Source organism: Ochotona princeps, chromosome 10 (assembly GCF_030435755.1).
Source record: "Ochotona princeps isolate mOchPri1 chromosome 10, mOchPri1.hap1, whole genome shotgun sequence".
Taxonomy (NCBI): domain Eukaryota; kingdom Metazoa; phylum Chordata; class Mammalia; order Lagomorpha; family Ochotonidae; genus Ochotona; species Ochotona princeps.
The window spans coordinates 49,856,542-49,873,694 of NC_080841.1; the positions used below are offsets into that span (position 1 = coordinate 49,856,542).

Genomic DNA, 17,153 nt, shown 5'->3' on the forward strand with positions numbered 1-17,153 from the left:
AGTGATCCAAAACCAGGAGCTTCTTCTGAGTCTCCCATGTGGCTACAGGGTCCCAGGGACCTAAACCATCCTCCACTGATTTCCCAGGCCATAAATCAGGGAGTTGGATGAGAAGTGGAGCAGCCAGGACACAAACCAGTGCCCTTGTGAAATAGCAGAGGATTAGTCAATTAAGTCATCATGCTGGCCCCCAAATAAACTTATTTTTGAGTTGCACTTTTGTTTTTAAATATATTTGAGGAGCAGAAAGATAGAAACAAATGGACAGAGTGCCCATCCCCTGGCTCCTTCTTCAGATGTCCACAGTGATTAAGTAGGAAGTTGAGGGCAAAGCCAGAAACCAAGACACCATTCAGGTACCACAGTGTCTGCACTCGAAGGAAGTTAGAGTCAGAAGCTGTGGCCAGAAATCAAACTCAGATGTTCCAGTATGGGATACAGAATAACAGAACTGTGATCCATCTTGAGGGAGCATCCATTTTATTCTCAGATTTGGAAGAAATGGTCGTTTACTAAGAACCAACTCTCCTCCCCCAGAAACATGGAAGGGGAGATGAACAGAGACAGGAGTAGGGCCTGTCTCCTCAACTTCACCAGATGGGGCTTCAGGGATCCCCTCCTGTCCAGGTGGCCTTCAGCCCTGGGCTCAGGACTGGCAGCTTTGGAAGGCCAGGGTGCTACCAGGTTCCCTGTGCACCTGAACGCTTTGCAGTGAGTTCCCCAGGATCTGGCCCACCTTGGTCCTCTGCTGGACCAAGACCTCAGATTGGATGCACTAGGCACACAGCAGCAAGGACTTCCTGCCTGATTCCTCTGGGCAGCTGAATCTACACCCAGTGGATCCTGTATGCCATGACATTCAGGTCCATGCCCATTAGGGTTTTCTCGGTCTTTACTGACAGTGCAGAGGTGGATATGGACCCTCTCAGCTCTGCTGCTACACACATCCCTATAGACTGGGATCTTCCTGCTGTGCCGGGAATCTCAGAAGCTCTGTCCCTGCTGTACTGTGGAACTGCACCTTTTCAGCCTTTCCCTTCCTCCACCTAAACCTCTGGGTACCATCACTGTGTTCTCTACTTCTTTGAAGCCAACACCTCTGGAAACCCCACAGCTGTGAGATGGTCAAGTGTCTGTCTTTCTGGAGTGATCCACATGGCATTCAGCTCCAGCAGAGCTTCCATCAAGACCAGAAGGAACGGTTGATGGAAGAGAGATCAGAGCTTACGTTTAAATTTGGGCTAAATGTAAATCTAAATTTAGGTCAGATTTAATCTAAATTGCTGTTTGGGAACATTAGGTGGGTAGTATAAATGTCCTAAATTGTTACCTTTTCTAACATAGGAAATTCAGAAAATTTCTGATTGTGAAAAAAATCAAGGAGTAACAATATAAGTGTGTGATTTGAAAATGTGAAGATAAAATGCCAAAGAGTTGGTGGTGTGTGTCCTTAGGGAATGGTTTGCAGATGAGTGAGCATTAGCACATGGGCACTGTTCTTTGTTCTTTGACTTTAGTTAGGAGCATTACTTTTGTAAGCGTTTAATCGATAATAAAAATAAGATTATCATGTAGATTTGTTAAGGGATTATATGGACAGTAGCAAATCTCCCTTTCATTGATTATATCCTTTGTACTAGTCTCTCAGCTAATCGCTGTTAACAGCTTCTACTCAGAGTGAAATCTTCCACTGTCTGGTTCACTCCCCAGATGGCCACAATGGCTGGGGCTGGCCAAAATCCAGGCACCAAGGAGCTTCATCCAGGGTTCCAGGCACGTGGGCCATCTTTCGCCTGCTTTTGCTAGGCCATTAGTAGGGAGAACGGTTGGAAATGGAGCAGCCAGGACACAAACCAGCACCTGTATGGGATACAGGCATTGTAGGCAGTAGCTTTACCCATGATACAACAATGTCAACCCTTACAGTTTCTGCTTTTACTTGTTCTGGTGATTATATTCACAAAGTGAAGTGTTTTTTTTGTTTTTGTTTTTTTTTGTTTGTTTGTTTTTTGGTAAGGTGTAAAGCTATTTGACCTACCTCTTCTGAGTTAGCCAAAGTGTCTCCTCATCAAGTTGCACCGCAGGCATGTGGTTAATAGTGTACTTTGAGAGTAATGTACAATTGGCTTGTGCCTGTTGTTGATCTTTCATCCCTGAGCCACTATATCCAGCCAAGGAAGCAGCCCTGACCTAGTTGGGGAAGGCAAAGGGTTATCCTGCCAGTGGGAGCGTGGCATTTCTGGCAAGAGATTTCACTTTTAACTGTTGGAGTTGGTGCCACGGCAGATTTTCCTAACTCAGGGAGTAAGTGTTGAGCCCTGGTCCAGCTGGTTAGATTATTTGTTGATTTTGATTATCTGCACCAATAAACTCTATGGCTGGCATGGATAATCAAAAGCAGGCAGTGATTTTCCAGCTTCCTAACAAAAATGTTTTTTGTGTTTTGAAATTGCATCATAAGTGGTTTTGTTCAACTTTCCCCAAATACTGCTTTATAGAGAGAAGGGAGGGGGGTTCTTAAATTAAATCAAGAGTTCTTTAGGGATCTCCATCTTCAAGTCACGTATCATTAGGTCATTTTTCTATTTATCACTTTTCTGTTCTTGATTCATAAATAGGGGAACATTAGTAAAAATGACACTTCCTGTCTTTTATTCAATTCTTACTTTATGCTGGGTGCTCTGATAAGTACTGAAAATTTCATTTAACTCTCACAGTAGTCTCAGGGGCTAGCTGTTGGCACCACTCTGTGGAGACTCAGGTAGCTGTTTCCACAGAGCTGTACCTGGAACCCTGATTTGTATTGACTTTTGATCCATGTTCTTTGCCTCTGTTTACCTGACTTTCAGTGTAGCCTCCGGCTTCTTACTACTGAGACTAATCAGCTGATTTATATTGAAAAGCTATTGCCAATGTTAGATAGATAGATTTTTGTTGTCATCACTCACTGGGTGGTTCTTACAATAATTGTGTCTTCTTTTTAAGGAAATTTGCAACTTCATGCTTTCTGTTTCTCTCATTCTTTTGTGTTCTCTCCCTTCAGAATTTGGGATGACTGTAAATTACTGTCTTTTCCAGTTTCTTTCCTGACAACTCAAATTGATGAAATTTTTTTAGGCCTACCTTCTTGCATTCTGCATACCCGGTTAAGCCATTACTCCATCGCATTATTTATAATAAAAATATAGCTTTACAAATCTACAAGTCAAAATATTTTATAAGGTAATATAATTTATTATTGTAGATATTCTTGTGCTATTACTTCTTTCTCCCATTTATTCCCCATGCTAATATAGCCCTCTTCTGACTAGTGAGGATTGGATTTTCTCAGTAGTTCATCTGGTAGTTTATTATGCTTTATAATGGTGATTCCTGTGTATATGTCATCTGTTTAGATAGGAGCTCTGAGTCTACCACAGGACTTATTGTTTCTTACATTTAGCACTGTATAAAAATTAATCTTTTAAGTTATAATTACCATATAATCCAATTCTGTACATTTTTGCTATTTTTAACACTGTGTCACACAAGTAAAACTTAATTGTCTTTTCCATTATGTTTTTCATCTCTCTAATTATATTTGTTATGAGATTAGAAATATTTAATATTTTAAAATATTTTAAACAGAGAAATTTTAAGTTAGAAATACGAAAAATCTTCCTTGAATGAGTTATTCATTATTTTATAATTTTTAAAAATTAAAATAATATTTGAAAAGCTTTCATCACTTATTTAATTGTTAGCAATGTATAATCTGAATTGGAAAAAAAGCAGTATATTATTAGAAGTGTAGGAAAATGTACGAATTGTTTGGTTTATCTGGCATGGTGTTTTAAATGTGACTGGAAATTGTTCACATTACCAAGTAATGATGTGAGGACGTTTAAATATGTACTTAAATGCTAAGTTTAAAACACTATGCTTAGATATGATTTCATTTCACAAAAGGATGTTGAGTTTTTGTGTTTTTGTGCATCAAAATTGCTTGCTTTTCTGCTGAACTTGAAAATATTTATGGTTTTCTTCTTTTTCTGTTTTTCTTGAACTAATAGTATAAACATTCTAGAATGATCATCTCCTTCATTTTCCTTTGCTTAATTTTTTGAATGTTTTATGAAAAATGATTTTTTACTTTAACATGTGAATTTAAAGCTGTAGTTTTTGCTTTGAAATATTTAAATTCCCCTAAGTTAAAAATAACTTCATACTGAAATCTAACAATAAACTCATGAATTTCATCTATTTTGGATATTCTTGTTTATTAGTCATAAATTCTTTTATTACTTTTTGAAGTACAGGCTTTAATGTTTTTTTTAACTCAAATTTCATACACAGCTTATTCTCATGCTGTATTTTTTTCTAAATTGCAGTGAGCATCTTAATGATGCCTTCTTTTATACCTCACTTTTTTTCTGAAAGATGTCTTAAATTATTTTTAACCTTTAATTTGGTTTCCAAAACATCCATATTAAATCATAGATATATCTTTCAGAATAAAAAGTTACATATTTGATGTAAATCATTGCCTTTATCTAATCAAATCTCATAAGTAAAAATTCTACATTTTAAAGATAGTGACATTTTAAATTACTGTTGTTTTTTGAGAGAAAGTGAACCTTAAAACAAAAGTTCAAAATTTTCCATTTTGACTACTCTCATTTACTCATTTCATTTTAAAATCATGCGCCTTCTTGCAATCCAGCAAAACCTCACTAATGTGTTTTCTTGGATATGTTAATTCCCTTTGTCATAAAATAGAAGCTAGCCTAAAGTTTCTAATAATTTTTTATCACGTCAAGATTCGTGGCAAAAATAAAGCTGAGTAATTTTGAAAGTGAGTGCATTTATTTTATATGGCTGCTTTTTCCCCTTTCTGTCTACCTAAGGAAATAGAGAGATTGAGAATAGAACTGAGTGAAAGCAAGCAGCACTTGGAACAGGAGCAGCAGAATGCGGCTCGGGCCAGAGAGGAGTGCCTGAGACTAACAGGACTGCTAGGCGAATCCGAGCACCAACTGCACCTCACCAGGTACTCCCTAATCCCGTTATGCACCACAGCACCAATTTCATTCCACTGATTTTTGCCACAGGCTTCTAAACAGTTGTTAGAGTTAGTCATTCAATTCACACACAGCTTTCAGGCATCTGAAGAAAAAGTGGAGTTGTGGCAAGCAAAACACCCAGACATGTGACTGATAAGTGTGTCAGGGAGTTACTGATATATTACAAAACCTTTCATCTACAATGCTCAAATATTTAGGTGATTCTCTATCAATATAAACAAAATGCTGTTTCTGCTACCACCAGCAACACTTCTGTTAATTTCACATCTGATAAGAATATTGAACTAAAGGATCTGAGGCTTAGGTTTAGGACAATAGTGTCAATGTTGAAAGCGGCAAAGTTTAAAAAAAAATTACAGGATGCAAATTGAAACAGAAATGATACAAAATAAGAAATCTGCATCCTGAGGAATTGTAAATTTAGAGCTGTAATTGATTGACACTGTTCATATTCAGGTCATTATTATAACCATGATTATACAATGCAGGTTTTGATTACATTGTTCCAACATGAAATAACTATGGCACAATCGTCATTGTCATGAACTTTATTAAACATGCAATTTTTAAGAAATAAAAAATATATAAACATATAGCTTAGCCCCAAATTGTAATAAGGTTCTTTAGGTTGGAAGCATTATGAATTATCTATATTAAAAACACCTACACAAGCACACAAATATACAGACAAAAATCCAAATAGAGGTAGTAAATATTACCATAGAAGTATTTCTTTTGACTTTGAATTTTATTGTGATTTTTCAGTTGTCAGATCAAGCCTTTAGGTTTATTCAGCTCTTAGAGTTTTTCAGCTTTTTAAGGAGAGCTTTGTCTCAATACTCAAATAAGTTTATGACAATTGGTTTGCTTTATAAGCCAGAAAAATACTGGTGTTGCAATCGTTGTGATATGTTGAAATTAAACTAAGGAAAGGGACTGATCCCTTTTACATTAAACATGACAGTGTAATTCTGAGCACGGTATGATAACAGATGGAGAAAAGCACCACTTGAACAGCCTGCATCTAGAGAAAAAAATATTCTGGAGGTTAGTGATCCTCCCAAAGTTTTAGGTTGGTGTTAAGATGCCTCTAGTTTTGTTATATTCCAACTTTGTGAAAAACATTTTGTTATGGTAATATTCCAAATGGTTTGACACCTTCCCTTTTAAACGAGAGAAAGAGAGGGAAGAGAAAGAGAAAAGGCAAACAAAATCACTTATAAAATGTGTGTGTTATTTGGAAGAAATCACAGTCAATGGGGGAAAATCCTACTGCAGAATAATAACTGCCCTTTTAAAGTACTGTCATTGTGAAACTGGGAATGCAATGCTAGCCCAGCTCCTTGGTTCTTGACTCTTAGAAGTTTCAGAATTTAGCTTGATAATGATAATTTAGTGTGTTTTTCTTTTTCTGTCAGAATTCTATTGAGAGCCAACCATTTGTGTGCTAAGCACTCCTAAACTACAGAAATAAGGCCATAAAGTCTCAGTGTGGCAGAGCTTCAGTAAATACGTGTTGGTGCCAGTTTTGCCCTGTTTGCCATTCCTGTCTTATTCAGAGTTAATTTCTGAAGTCAAAGTCCATGGAGATTTTTCCCATGAAGTATCAATTTGTACTGTTTAACAAGATCAATTTCTTGCATGAGCATATTAAGATACAGTAACTGTTAAAAACAGAGAAGTGGGAACTAATTCCTTTATTCTTTTGAAACATTGTATTCCCTTTACTGTAAAAAAGCCTTTTCTGTTGAGCATAATTTACACCAATTCAATAAGAATTTAAACCTACTTTTACAGAAAACAAAATTTAGTTACTTGTTTCCTAAGTACAGTATTCTTTTGTAAGCATTCTATGTTCAATCTGTATTCATGTTTTATAAAACTTGCTTTCCTAAACTTAAAGATGACAGCTAAAATGCAAGGAACTGTATCTAACTTCCTTTTGCACTGAAATTTCAACTTGGTTGTTGGACTAAATATTTCTGACATTTTTTGAGAGTTTGTTACCACTTACATTCTCCATTTAATTAGGTGTGTAACTATCCTTTTCAATGAAAATCAAGCAAATTACAGAATACAGATGTCTTCTCATCATTCAGTCTCTAAACATTTTGAATAGTTTGAAATGTGAAAACCATGTTATAAAATAATGATGAAATAACAGATCTCAATCCTCAGGGGCAAAGAAAATTTAAAACTGGAGTAGAAATTGGTAGCTTGATCTGGGGGAGGGGAATGTCTCCCATTTATTCTTTGTCCTGTTTATTTTAAAAATGGAAAATAGAAACTCAATATTTATTGCAGGATCCAGTTGGTGAGTATAACATTCTGTTGTACAAGAGACATTTAGTTGTACTACTCTGCTTTAAATACTTCCCTGGCCCCTGGCACAGAGAGAAGACTCAGCTTCTGCCTTTGGTTTGCTCATATTCCACTTTAGGAGTCAGATCCATACAGGCAATCATAACAGAGTATGACAGTAATGCAGTGATCAAGGTAAAGATGACCACAAGTGTACGTAAGAATTGGGTCTTTCTGAACCGAAGCCAAGATGATACTGGTGATGAGTAGGAGTCAGGAAAGAGGAGATGATGTTTGGCAGCGATCTTGACTAATACGTTCATGAGTAGGAGTTCTCAGGGGGAACCCCCAGCAAAGGAAACAATATAAAAATACATTCATGGCAATGGAATTAAAATGGATACTTTTTAGTGCAAAAAATTGAAAATGCAAGGTTTTCTTAATAAAATATATATAAGTACATATATATATTTCCATGAACTTTTTGAAGACCCCTCATAAGTGAAAAGCCACAAAGGTGGGAGACAAGATGAACTAGAAGCTAGAGAAGAAGCAGGAATCTAGTCTTTAGAGACCCTTGAAGGGTCTTCAGTGCATGTCTCTGGGTCTGATATTGCAGTCAATCTGAGAGTAATCTATTGCCCATGGTGCATTTTAAGCAAAGCTATCTGCTTGAACAATGTTCTGGATTGGGATCCCAGCTCAGGTGGAAAATGCAGCAAGTCAGCTTGGAGAGTTGACGTAGGAGACAAGAGCATCAGTTAGGACAGGCACAGCAGTTACTGGTTTACCAGTCGATGGAAGAGTCTTCCCTCCTTTCTCAATTAAAAAGAAAGTTTATTTTGAAATCTGTGAGTAGTGTTTTTTTTAATGTATTTTCCACAAACTTTTTGAAATACCTCTTCCTCTCCCCCCTCCCAAAAAAGGGTAAGCAGTTAATCCCGAAGGGCATTTTGGTGAATAGCCAAATGGTACTACTACAACCCTGTGTTATTGCTAGAGGATGCCACCAGGCGGCCTAGAATTAAGGAACTGAGTTATAGTTCCTTCCCCAGGTATTTACTATCTTTGCAACTTTTGTCAGATGATTTAACTCTTTGGGCCTCCTTACTTTCCTGTAAAATAGCCAGGTCTGACGCTCAGTGGTCCTTACAGAGATTTCAGTCAAGCCATTAGGAGGTGATTACCTGTTTACGTGGTCTGTTTCTGGAGATCAGTCATGTAAATTGGAGCACTTTTTGGTTAAGATATCTCCATAGTTGACCTTCTGAGAAGCTTCATGGAAATGGCACATCTTTGTAACTCAGGCTCTACTGATCTTTCCCAATGATTGTGAAAAGTTTTTCTGACAACCTTCAATCTCCTTTGCTAATCACTGTCCTATGAATCATCGTATGCCAAGGACCTTGACCCCAGTGGCATATTATCAAAACCTCCCGTGGATCTGCACTAACTGAGCCTGGCGAGGAAGAGTCTCTCCATCACCCCCACACTCCCATCCTTTTCTCAGCCCTGCCCATCCCCTCACAGGCTGATTTCCAGTCAAATGTAAATGCATACAACTCTCTCAAGGTTTTCGACTGTCTGTTCTGAGTCTTCCTGTAGCCCTGTATAATTTAGTCTCTTCAAGAGTTCCCTGATATCTTGATTTTCTCTCCCTCTGTAGCCCTCCGTGTCAGAAGGAAGCACTTCTCTCTTTAAATTCTTCTTCCCATTTTGAGGGAAGTCTCTGAGCTTAAGAATATATTCATCATAGAATCTGCTCTTTTAAAATCATTAAGAGTGGCTGACTTTCTGCAAGCCGCTCCTATGTTCTGAGAACTGGGCTGAGCGCTTTTCACTGAATCCTTCCTATAACTCCATGATATGTAGGCACTTATTTTCCCAGAGCTGCAGTGGAGACAGTTAAGCACAGAGAAGCAAAATGAGCCTTCTAAGACCACCCAGCTGATATATATGCAAGCAGGTACTGAACCTCAGTGATTGGCCAGCATATCTTCTCTCTCATCTATTAGATGAATTAATATAATTGTTCCCCAGAAGACAACTGAGAAAGTCAGCAACATAACTTTGTAATAGAAATAAGTGTTAACTGTCACTTTATGCACTGACATCAATACATGCCAGCTTGAGTTTTTCCTGGGAAATGTAATTTCCTTTGGTAGCTTATCTGCCTTTGCCATTTAACATATTTTAGTACAGGGATTTTTTTTATGACAATTATAGAACAAAATCATTCTCCTTTCCTACTTTATTTTGTTTTTACCAGGAGGAAAGAGAAACTATTACCAAAAACAACAACATAAGAATGAAAATGCCTCTACGTATTTGTTTTTGATGTAGCCATACATCTTTGAAGAACTACAGGATTTAAATCTTGATAATTATCATTTGCAGATACATTAATAAGTTATATATTGCTTACTGAAGCAACCATTTCTGAATGTTTATGTGACTGTTATTAACTACCTACTGTGGCAAATACTTTTCCCATGCCTTTTATAGACATGTGAAACACATTTGCTAGAATCCTGCATCATTTTCTTAGGTCTGATTGGAGAGCAACAACTGCAGGCTGTTTTCTTTTGTTTATTTCCCAAAGAATTTAGAACTTAAATTGACTTGAAAATTACAGGAAAACCAGCCTACCAGACCTGCTGGCTTCACTTCCGTCAGCATAGCTACCTTTAGAATTCCTTGTATCTCCTTGTACACAAATGCTGTCATCAACTGTATGTACTTCAAGGAATATTTTAGAATAGGGATCTGGGTGAGAGTCCATAACGTGAATATTGTGCTGTGACTCTCCCTTGTGATCCTAATGGGAAGATATGACTTCTGACCTAAAGATTCAGCAACTCACATTATAGATGCTGCACCTTTTTGAAGTCAGACAGGGACAAGAGTCACAAAATTATCCTATTATAAAGGACAGAAAAATTGGGTTGGGAGAGGCCATGGTTAAGGCCTCCTTTCCAGCAGCATTACAGCATATTTAGCTTCCACATAGTAACTATTGTAAATGCCTCCTTAAATTTAATTGTTTGATGTCTCAGGCTGTCCGTATGAGTCAGGAATTTGGTGGTGGGGAGGCAATAAAACCCCCAAAGAAAGCATTAACTGGTTTTTATAACCAGATTGTATATAATCCAGGTACAGCTGGCCCTGAGTTTCATGGGCCCAGGGAAGTACCAGTCTGTCTGTCTTTGTATAGAAGGGGTCACCTTCTGCATGAAGGTTGGCTTTTTTAGATTTTTCCACACTGGCAATCCTCTCCTTCATTCTGAAAATGAAGATAAGGAAGGTGCATTTGTTTTCAAGTTGTAAGAATGTGACTTACTTGCACCTCCAATCACTTCTGTCAAAACATTCATTTTCCAGGATCACCCCCTCACACAAATGGAGTCATCCACAGGTATGCCCCTTGGGTGCTATTCTTAGAAGTTTCGTGATGTGTAGGCCCTTATTTTCCCAGGACTTAAGCACAGAGAAGCAAAATTAGTTATCTAAGGCCACCCAGCTGATATATGGAAGCAGGTACAGAGCCTCAGTGTTTGGCCAGCAAATCTTCCCTCACCACAGGAGGTGAGGGAGGAGTTGATCTGGGCAAAAGGATGTACTGTGACTATGAGAACGGTGTCAGAGGGTCCTAGATATGTCAAATGATGAAGTCCACTCTTTTGCCCCTACTATTTATAAAAACATACCCACCCTGATTTCCATTGACCTGGAAATGGTTTGAAGTGGAGAAAAAGGAGTGAACCTCTGTCCATGTTGGTTTGAGGAGGATAGTCTCGCTGCTGACACCTGAGTCTGAGGAAACATCCTGAGGTCTTTACAGGATCTCGCTGTTGTTTTATGAGCAGTGATAAGTAAAGAGTGCGGAGATGCTTAGCCAACACATGCCACGCAGTGTGCCTAGTCCCCACGGCAGTGTCATGGCCCATGGAAGCTGGTTGTTATTAGTCTGCAACAAGATAAGTACAGAAATTAAACACAAGCATTGGGAAACTTGCATCAATTTTAAATTGCCATAATTTCCAAGTCTCTGATCAGTAAGCTACATTTTTTTAGTGTCTTTTACCATTTTTTCTAGTTTATAGCTCATTTTGTTGCATTTTACAAAACGAGTGTGCTTTGCAAAGGATTAGAAGCTAAAACAAATAACAAACTGGTCTTTTATGGCAAGAAGTTTGATACAGTCTGCTTCTCAACCCTTGCAGTGAGCTGGAAGAAGAGCGTTGCTTCCGGGAGGAGGAAGTCGAGTTTCAGAAGGCAGCGCTCGCAGTCACGCAGCCGGGGGGGGAGAGTAGGCATTGAACCGACTCTGTCGGTGCCAGTCACAAACAAGTACAGAAACACATTTCAGAAGGAGATAGAAATATGTCGGAGATTATAATATTGTAGCCCTTCGGCCAAAACCCAGGCCTCTCTAATCTCAATGTTGCCAGCATCAAGTCTGGATCAAGAATTTATACCTTTACCTCTGCTGTCTTTATTGTGAGGGGAAGCTAAGAAAGAGCTGAACTCATCATAACACCAAGCTAGGGTCAAAAACAGTAACTTCTGCTTGCTGTTCATTTGGAGAGCGCACTATGGCATTGACATGTTATCCTTGCTGTTCCACAGTGAACACTTTCTTCCTCCTGAGTTTTGTTTAACAGTTTTTAGCCTAAAGTTTCTACTTAGAAGTTAAGCTCATTTTTCCCCATGTACTTCTTTCATGAATAAATTAAATGGAGAACGTGTCAAAAATAATTTTAAATGGATATATGTGCAGGCAACATCTTCAAAGACTTGAAATAGATGGCCTTGGTACTGTTATAAATTGCGTCCTCTTTTCCTTCCCTAGTCCATGTTGGAGAAAACAGGCCGTCAGGCAAACAGGAAAGAAAAGGCATTTTATTTTGTTCCGGTGGATACCACACTGCCCGAGCCCACTCTGTTCCACCTGTTTGACCGACTGGGGTCCCAGTGTGGCCCCAGGAGCAAAAGAGGTTAGAGACTCAGAGGCTGCCAGGCAGTGTGTGTTTGCAGGTTCTGCTTAATGTTCCCTGGCTCCCTCCTGTCAGTTCTGTGAAGCCAAAATGTGCATGCAATGAAAATCTACTCTGGGGATGCACTCTTCTCCCCTGCCTCCCAGGCCCACAGCCTGGAGCATGGTGGCGGCTGCAGCCAACTCATTTTCTGAAGGAGCCCAGAGGAGACCGACAGAGTATGGCCCACACCACTTGCCTGACTCAAAAACAGTGAGCATCCATCAAGTTCTTTGAAAATAGAAAAAGGAGACAAAAAGCAAGAGCTGTTATCAAAGCAGCTCTAAGTCAAAGCATTTTTTTTAAGTTTTGGTCTCTGGTATTAGTTTGGGGTAATAGGGACATGAGAAAAATCATCTTAATGATGCTTGATTTCTTCCTAAGTGCCTCACCCCAACTGGATGTATTCGCAATAGTCAGTTATTAGGCACTATTTACTTGTTCTTTAATGCTTTTCTGACACCTGCAAATACATTATATAGTGAATTGGTAAATACTGGAATCAAAACTTATTTCTAGGCACTTGAGATAGTAAAATGCTGTGTGAATAATCAGTCTTCTCGGTGCCTTGTCTCAAGCCATGTCTCCTGGAGAACTGGGAACCCTACTATTGTGCTAGATCAGATCAACAGAAGATCCAGTCAGGCCTGGGAGCTCAGGGTGGGCACTGAGAAAGTCAGAACATACCTAAAGGCAGCCTGGAAAGCCAGCTTCCACTGGGCAGGACTCTGGCATCCATGTGATCTGTCTGCAGGAACAAGCACCACCTGTGAGAAAGACTGAGTGTTGCTCAGTGCAGGGAGAAGGGGAGGGAGGGACACAGGCTGCTCTGGTGTTGGTTTCAAACCCAGACACTGAACAGAAGAATGTACCTGGTATTGAGAGAGTAGTTAATAAAAATGTAGCCATATCCACAAAATAAGTACTCGTAATAGTTCCACTAGAATCCATGTAAGAGCTGGAGGTAGGAAGTGTTCAAGATGTGCTCTTTGCATCTGACTGTGGCAGGGTTAGGAATCTGCCCATGTTCTAGTAGCTGATCTGAAAATGTGATATGCCAGGCTGGGCATTGTTTGTTTTTGACATTTATCCTAGTCCTATTTCCTACTGTTTTGTGTCACCTTTGGAAAAACTACTGTACTTTATTTCCTACAGATCTTAATTGTGATTTTATGAGGTTATAATCATGCAGAATAATTGTAACTTATTCAGAGTTGTATAAGTTGGAGGTGCTCATTCAGGGATTCCAATACTTTCAATATGAACTTATCTAAAATAATTAGCTAACAATACCAATACATTGATCAATCCAGAAAAGCTCAGGATAATTGAGGGCATCATCAGATTATTCATGCCTTTTTTTGGCAAGGCTATGGTATTGACACATGAGGGATGAAAAGAGTAAATTATTAAATATATTACTTCCTATTTTCTGAATCTTAACTCTTCCTCTTTGTCTGGAAAGTGAAAATCATCCTGCCATTGTTGTTATTAACTCTGTCAAAATAATATCTCATGGCAGCAGTTCTCAAGCATAGGGGCTCCTAAGTTCTGTTTGTTACACTGATGGGTTCTCTCTTGTTAGCCTGCTTTTAAAATCAGGCATTTATTCAGAATCATTTGCTATTGAATTAGTCGCTTTCATTTGGGTTGAGGAAAGATGATAATTATATTAAGGAATAATAAAATTCATCCTCAGTGAAAATTCAGTCTAGGTTCAAACTACTGAGGAACCCAAATTCAGATCCTGCACTCAGACTGATTCACACAAAGAATTATCTGTTAAAAGTGGAAGAAAGAGTGACAGCATGAGACAAGGCATATAACTAATAAACTTTTTAGATGCTGTTTCATATGTTTGCTTTTCATTAAATCCAGGAATGATTGTGACTGTGTTGTTGTGATTCAGTCAACATTTATTCCTATCTGTGTTTCATATACAAAGGCTTAGGGATGCCAGAAAATAAACTGTTAACGGAGAATTAACTTCTTTGGCACGCTTTCATACTTATCTTCCAAATTAAAGAAAATGAAATGGGCAGAAACAGAGTGTAGATTACCTCCTTTTTGTCAAAAATTGTGGGAATTTGAAAATTAATAATAAAAAAGGGAACAGATGCAGTAACATGCCAGAGGGAGATTAATGTGGAGAGTAAAATCTGTGAGCAACAAAACTGAAGCAAACTGAATCAGTGGGAGGTGGTTGTACAATCAAAATCAGGATAAAAGAGAAATTACAAACAACCCTGCACTTGTCAAAGTAGTAGTAATGAAATCCTGACTCTGCCAGCAGTGAGAACCTGTGTTAGCACTTTGGGGTAAGGATGGTAGCCGGGTGCCAGGTAGGAGGGCAGTGTTAGGTTGCTGGGCAGCAGCCATCTTGTGTAGAACAGATGGCACCGAAAGCTGGCAGGGGAGGGGCTCCTTAGCAGAACTAATCAGACAGTAACAGATAGGGCAGCTGGGAAGACTGACCACAGAGAGGGAGTCTGCGGGGTAGCCGAGTGCCATGATGTTTGCAGTGGTGTGCCCATTGGTCTGAGATAAGACCTTGCAATGTCTTTCCCATCAACTGAAGAAGTGAAACTTTTGTTCAAAAAGGAAAATTGACTTGAATTCTGTCAAATTTTGGAGCTTGAAGTTGGGTCATAGGGTAGAGATTGGTAAAGGAAGATCTTCCCGTGTCTGAATTTGTTGTGTGAGTTTTTTCACCACAGCTTCTGTGAAACTTTGATTTTTTCCTGTTTGTATGATCTGTTGTTCTATTATACACAGTGCTGCACATTGAATGATTATGCATTTTATACATCAAAGATTATTCAGTATCATGGCTACAGCTGAAATTAGAAAAGACACTTGATTTTACCACGTATGTCTTCCACAAATGAAAAATTAAACACAACCACATTGTATATATTTGCACTTAATAATTTTTCATAACCTAATTTAAGCTATGCTTCATTCATAGCCACTTGACCTTTTTTCGCCATGTAACTGTGAGCTGAACTATGGGCTATAAACCTGATTCAGAGTCAGAAACCTTGAGATAAAAAACAAGTCATTTGGCAAGAAATGAAACAGGGAACTGACCTGTTAAATTTAAGAAGTTAGGAAGGAGTTAGAATTCTCTAAATATACAGAGTTCTGACATTTGTGCTAAAACTAAAACAAAGAAATCCAGATCTCCTACATCTGTTTTTGAAATTGTATATTTCTTTCTTTTCTTTTCTTTTCTTTTTTTTTTTGAGAAGGTTTGTAACTTGGCTCATTTTATTCGTTTTGAGAGGGGGAGGGGAAGCATGACCAGGGTTTGAAATAGGTGGTATAACATAGCCATATGCTATTTATGCAGCAGTTTCTGCAATAAATCTAATTTGGTACTGTCAAAAAATTAGACTTATTTGATATTGCAGCACATTAGTAAATGATTGTGGCAGATTTAAAGTTGTCATTTAGTCTCTTCTTATTCTTAACACAATCTCACAAATCCATTTTCCCCCCTTGATCAACTCTATGAAAATGTCTTTTCTTTGTCCTATAATCCTGCAAATATTCCCACGTCTGAAAGAAAATCTTGTCTTAAGATAACTGAGGAATGGAGTGAAAAATGAGGGTTCTCTGTTACTGTAAGACTTTGTAAGTATAGAGGAAGGGGAAAAAATCAGTAAACCAGAGAAAAATAGTAACATTTTCATCATTTGCAGTTCTTAGAAAAGCCAAACTACACTGAGGTCAGTTTTTTATTGAAGAGTTTAAATGTTTTCCATTTTCTCTAAATTCTTGTGCTGCTTTAGCAAAACTGCTGCACAGACTGAGCCACGTCAGCGCTCGGTCCGCACCTAGCCGTGCCCGAGGAATGGCCTCACCCTGTGCAGTGCAGCCTGGCAGCATGCTTTTCTTTCTGTAAAATTTGTGTTTCAGGTGTTGGTATAAGCTCTATCAACTTTTTCCTAGTTTCTCTATCTGAAAGATAAATAGCTTATCATACATTATCATATACATAAATAATAGTATTCTGTGAATTCCTTAATTAGTCTGTTTGCATAAGTCATAATATTACATCATTTTATTTTTCTTTTTCTTAGGAATTTATGGAAGGAAAAAATGTATGTGTGCATTTGTGTGTGTGTGTGTGTGTGTGTGTGTACACACCCGTGCATGGATTCATGCATCTGTGTGCTCCCGTAAGTGATGTTAAGCTCAGTGATTTCTTATTTGCTTATGTTTCTATCATGCACATTTTCCAAAAGAAGGTTTACTAATATGTTTTTGAAAGGCAGTTTACTAAGAATGACGAGTTCCTTCACGGTAATTTAAGCAGCCTGTTAATAGAGACTTGCATTTTGCTAATGCGTGCTTCTTTTATACAGCAAGTCGGACCGTGTCAGTCATCAAATTACCAGTCGTCTTTGAGTGCTATTCGGAAGCAAGGAGCCAGGTGACCAAACTTCTATCGAGCACGCACAGATTACACTGGAGGGGAAAAACACCCAGAAAAGTATCAATAAACTTGTTAGGCAAATTGTAGTTTTGAAATATTCTCCATTTGAAAAGACACTGTATAGCAGTTATGTTTTAAGATGACAAAAAAGGAAATATCTAGATTTCATATTTTAGATTCTACCTATCAAATTATATATATTATATGGAAAGATTTATATGATCTAGGTAGGATATTCTAAAGATTAACAATAAAATTGAGATTACAGCTAAAAAGGATGCCCTTGCCCATGGCTTCTAAGCTACCTTTTTG

At 38.3% G+C, this 17,153-nt stretch overlaps 1 protein-coding gene across 1 annotated transcript in view; it reads left to right on the forward strand.

Annotated features, from left to right (window-relative positions):
- Window positions 1-17,153, forward strand: part of SDCCAG8 (SHH signaling and ciliogenesis regulator SDCCAG8) — a 221,153-nt gene that overhangs the window by 99,939 nt on the left and 104,061 nt on the right. Inside the window, exon 13 of the mRNA XM_058669413.1 lies at window positions 4,887-5,029. Coding sequence (XP_058525396.1) covers window positions 4,887-5,029 — 143 coding nt within the window. The remainder of the gene's footprint in view (window positions 1-4,886; window positions 5,030-17,153) is intronic.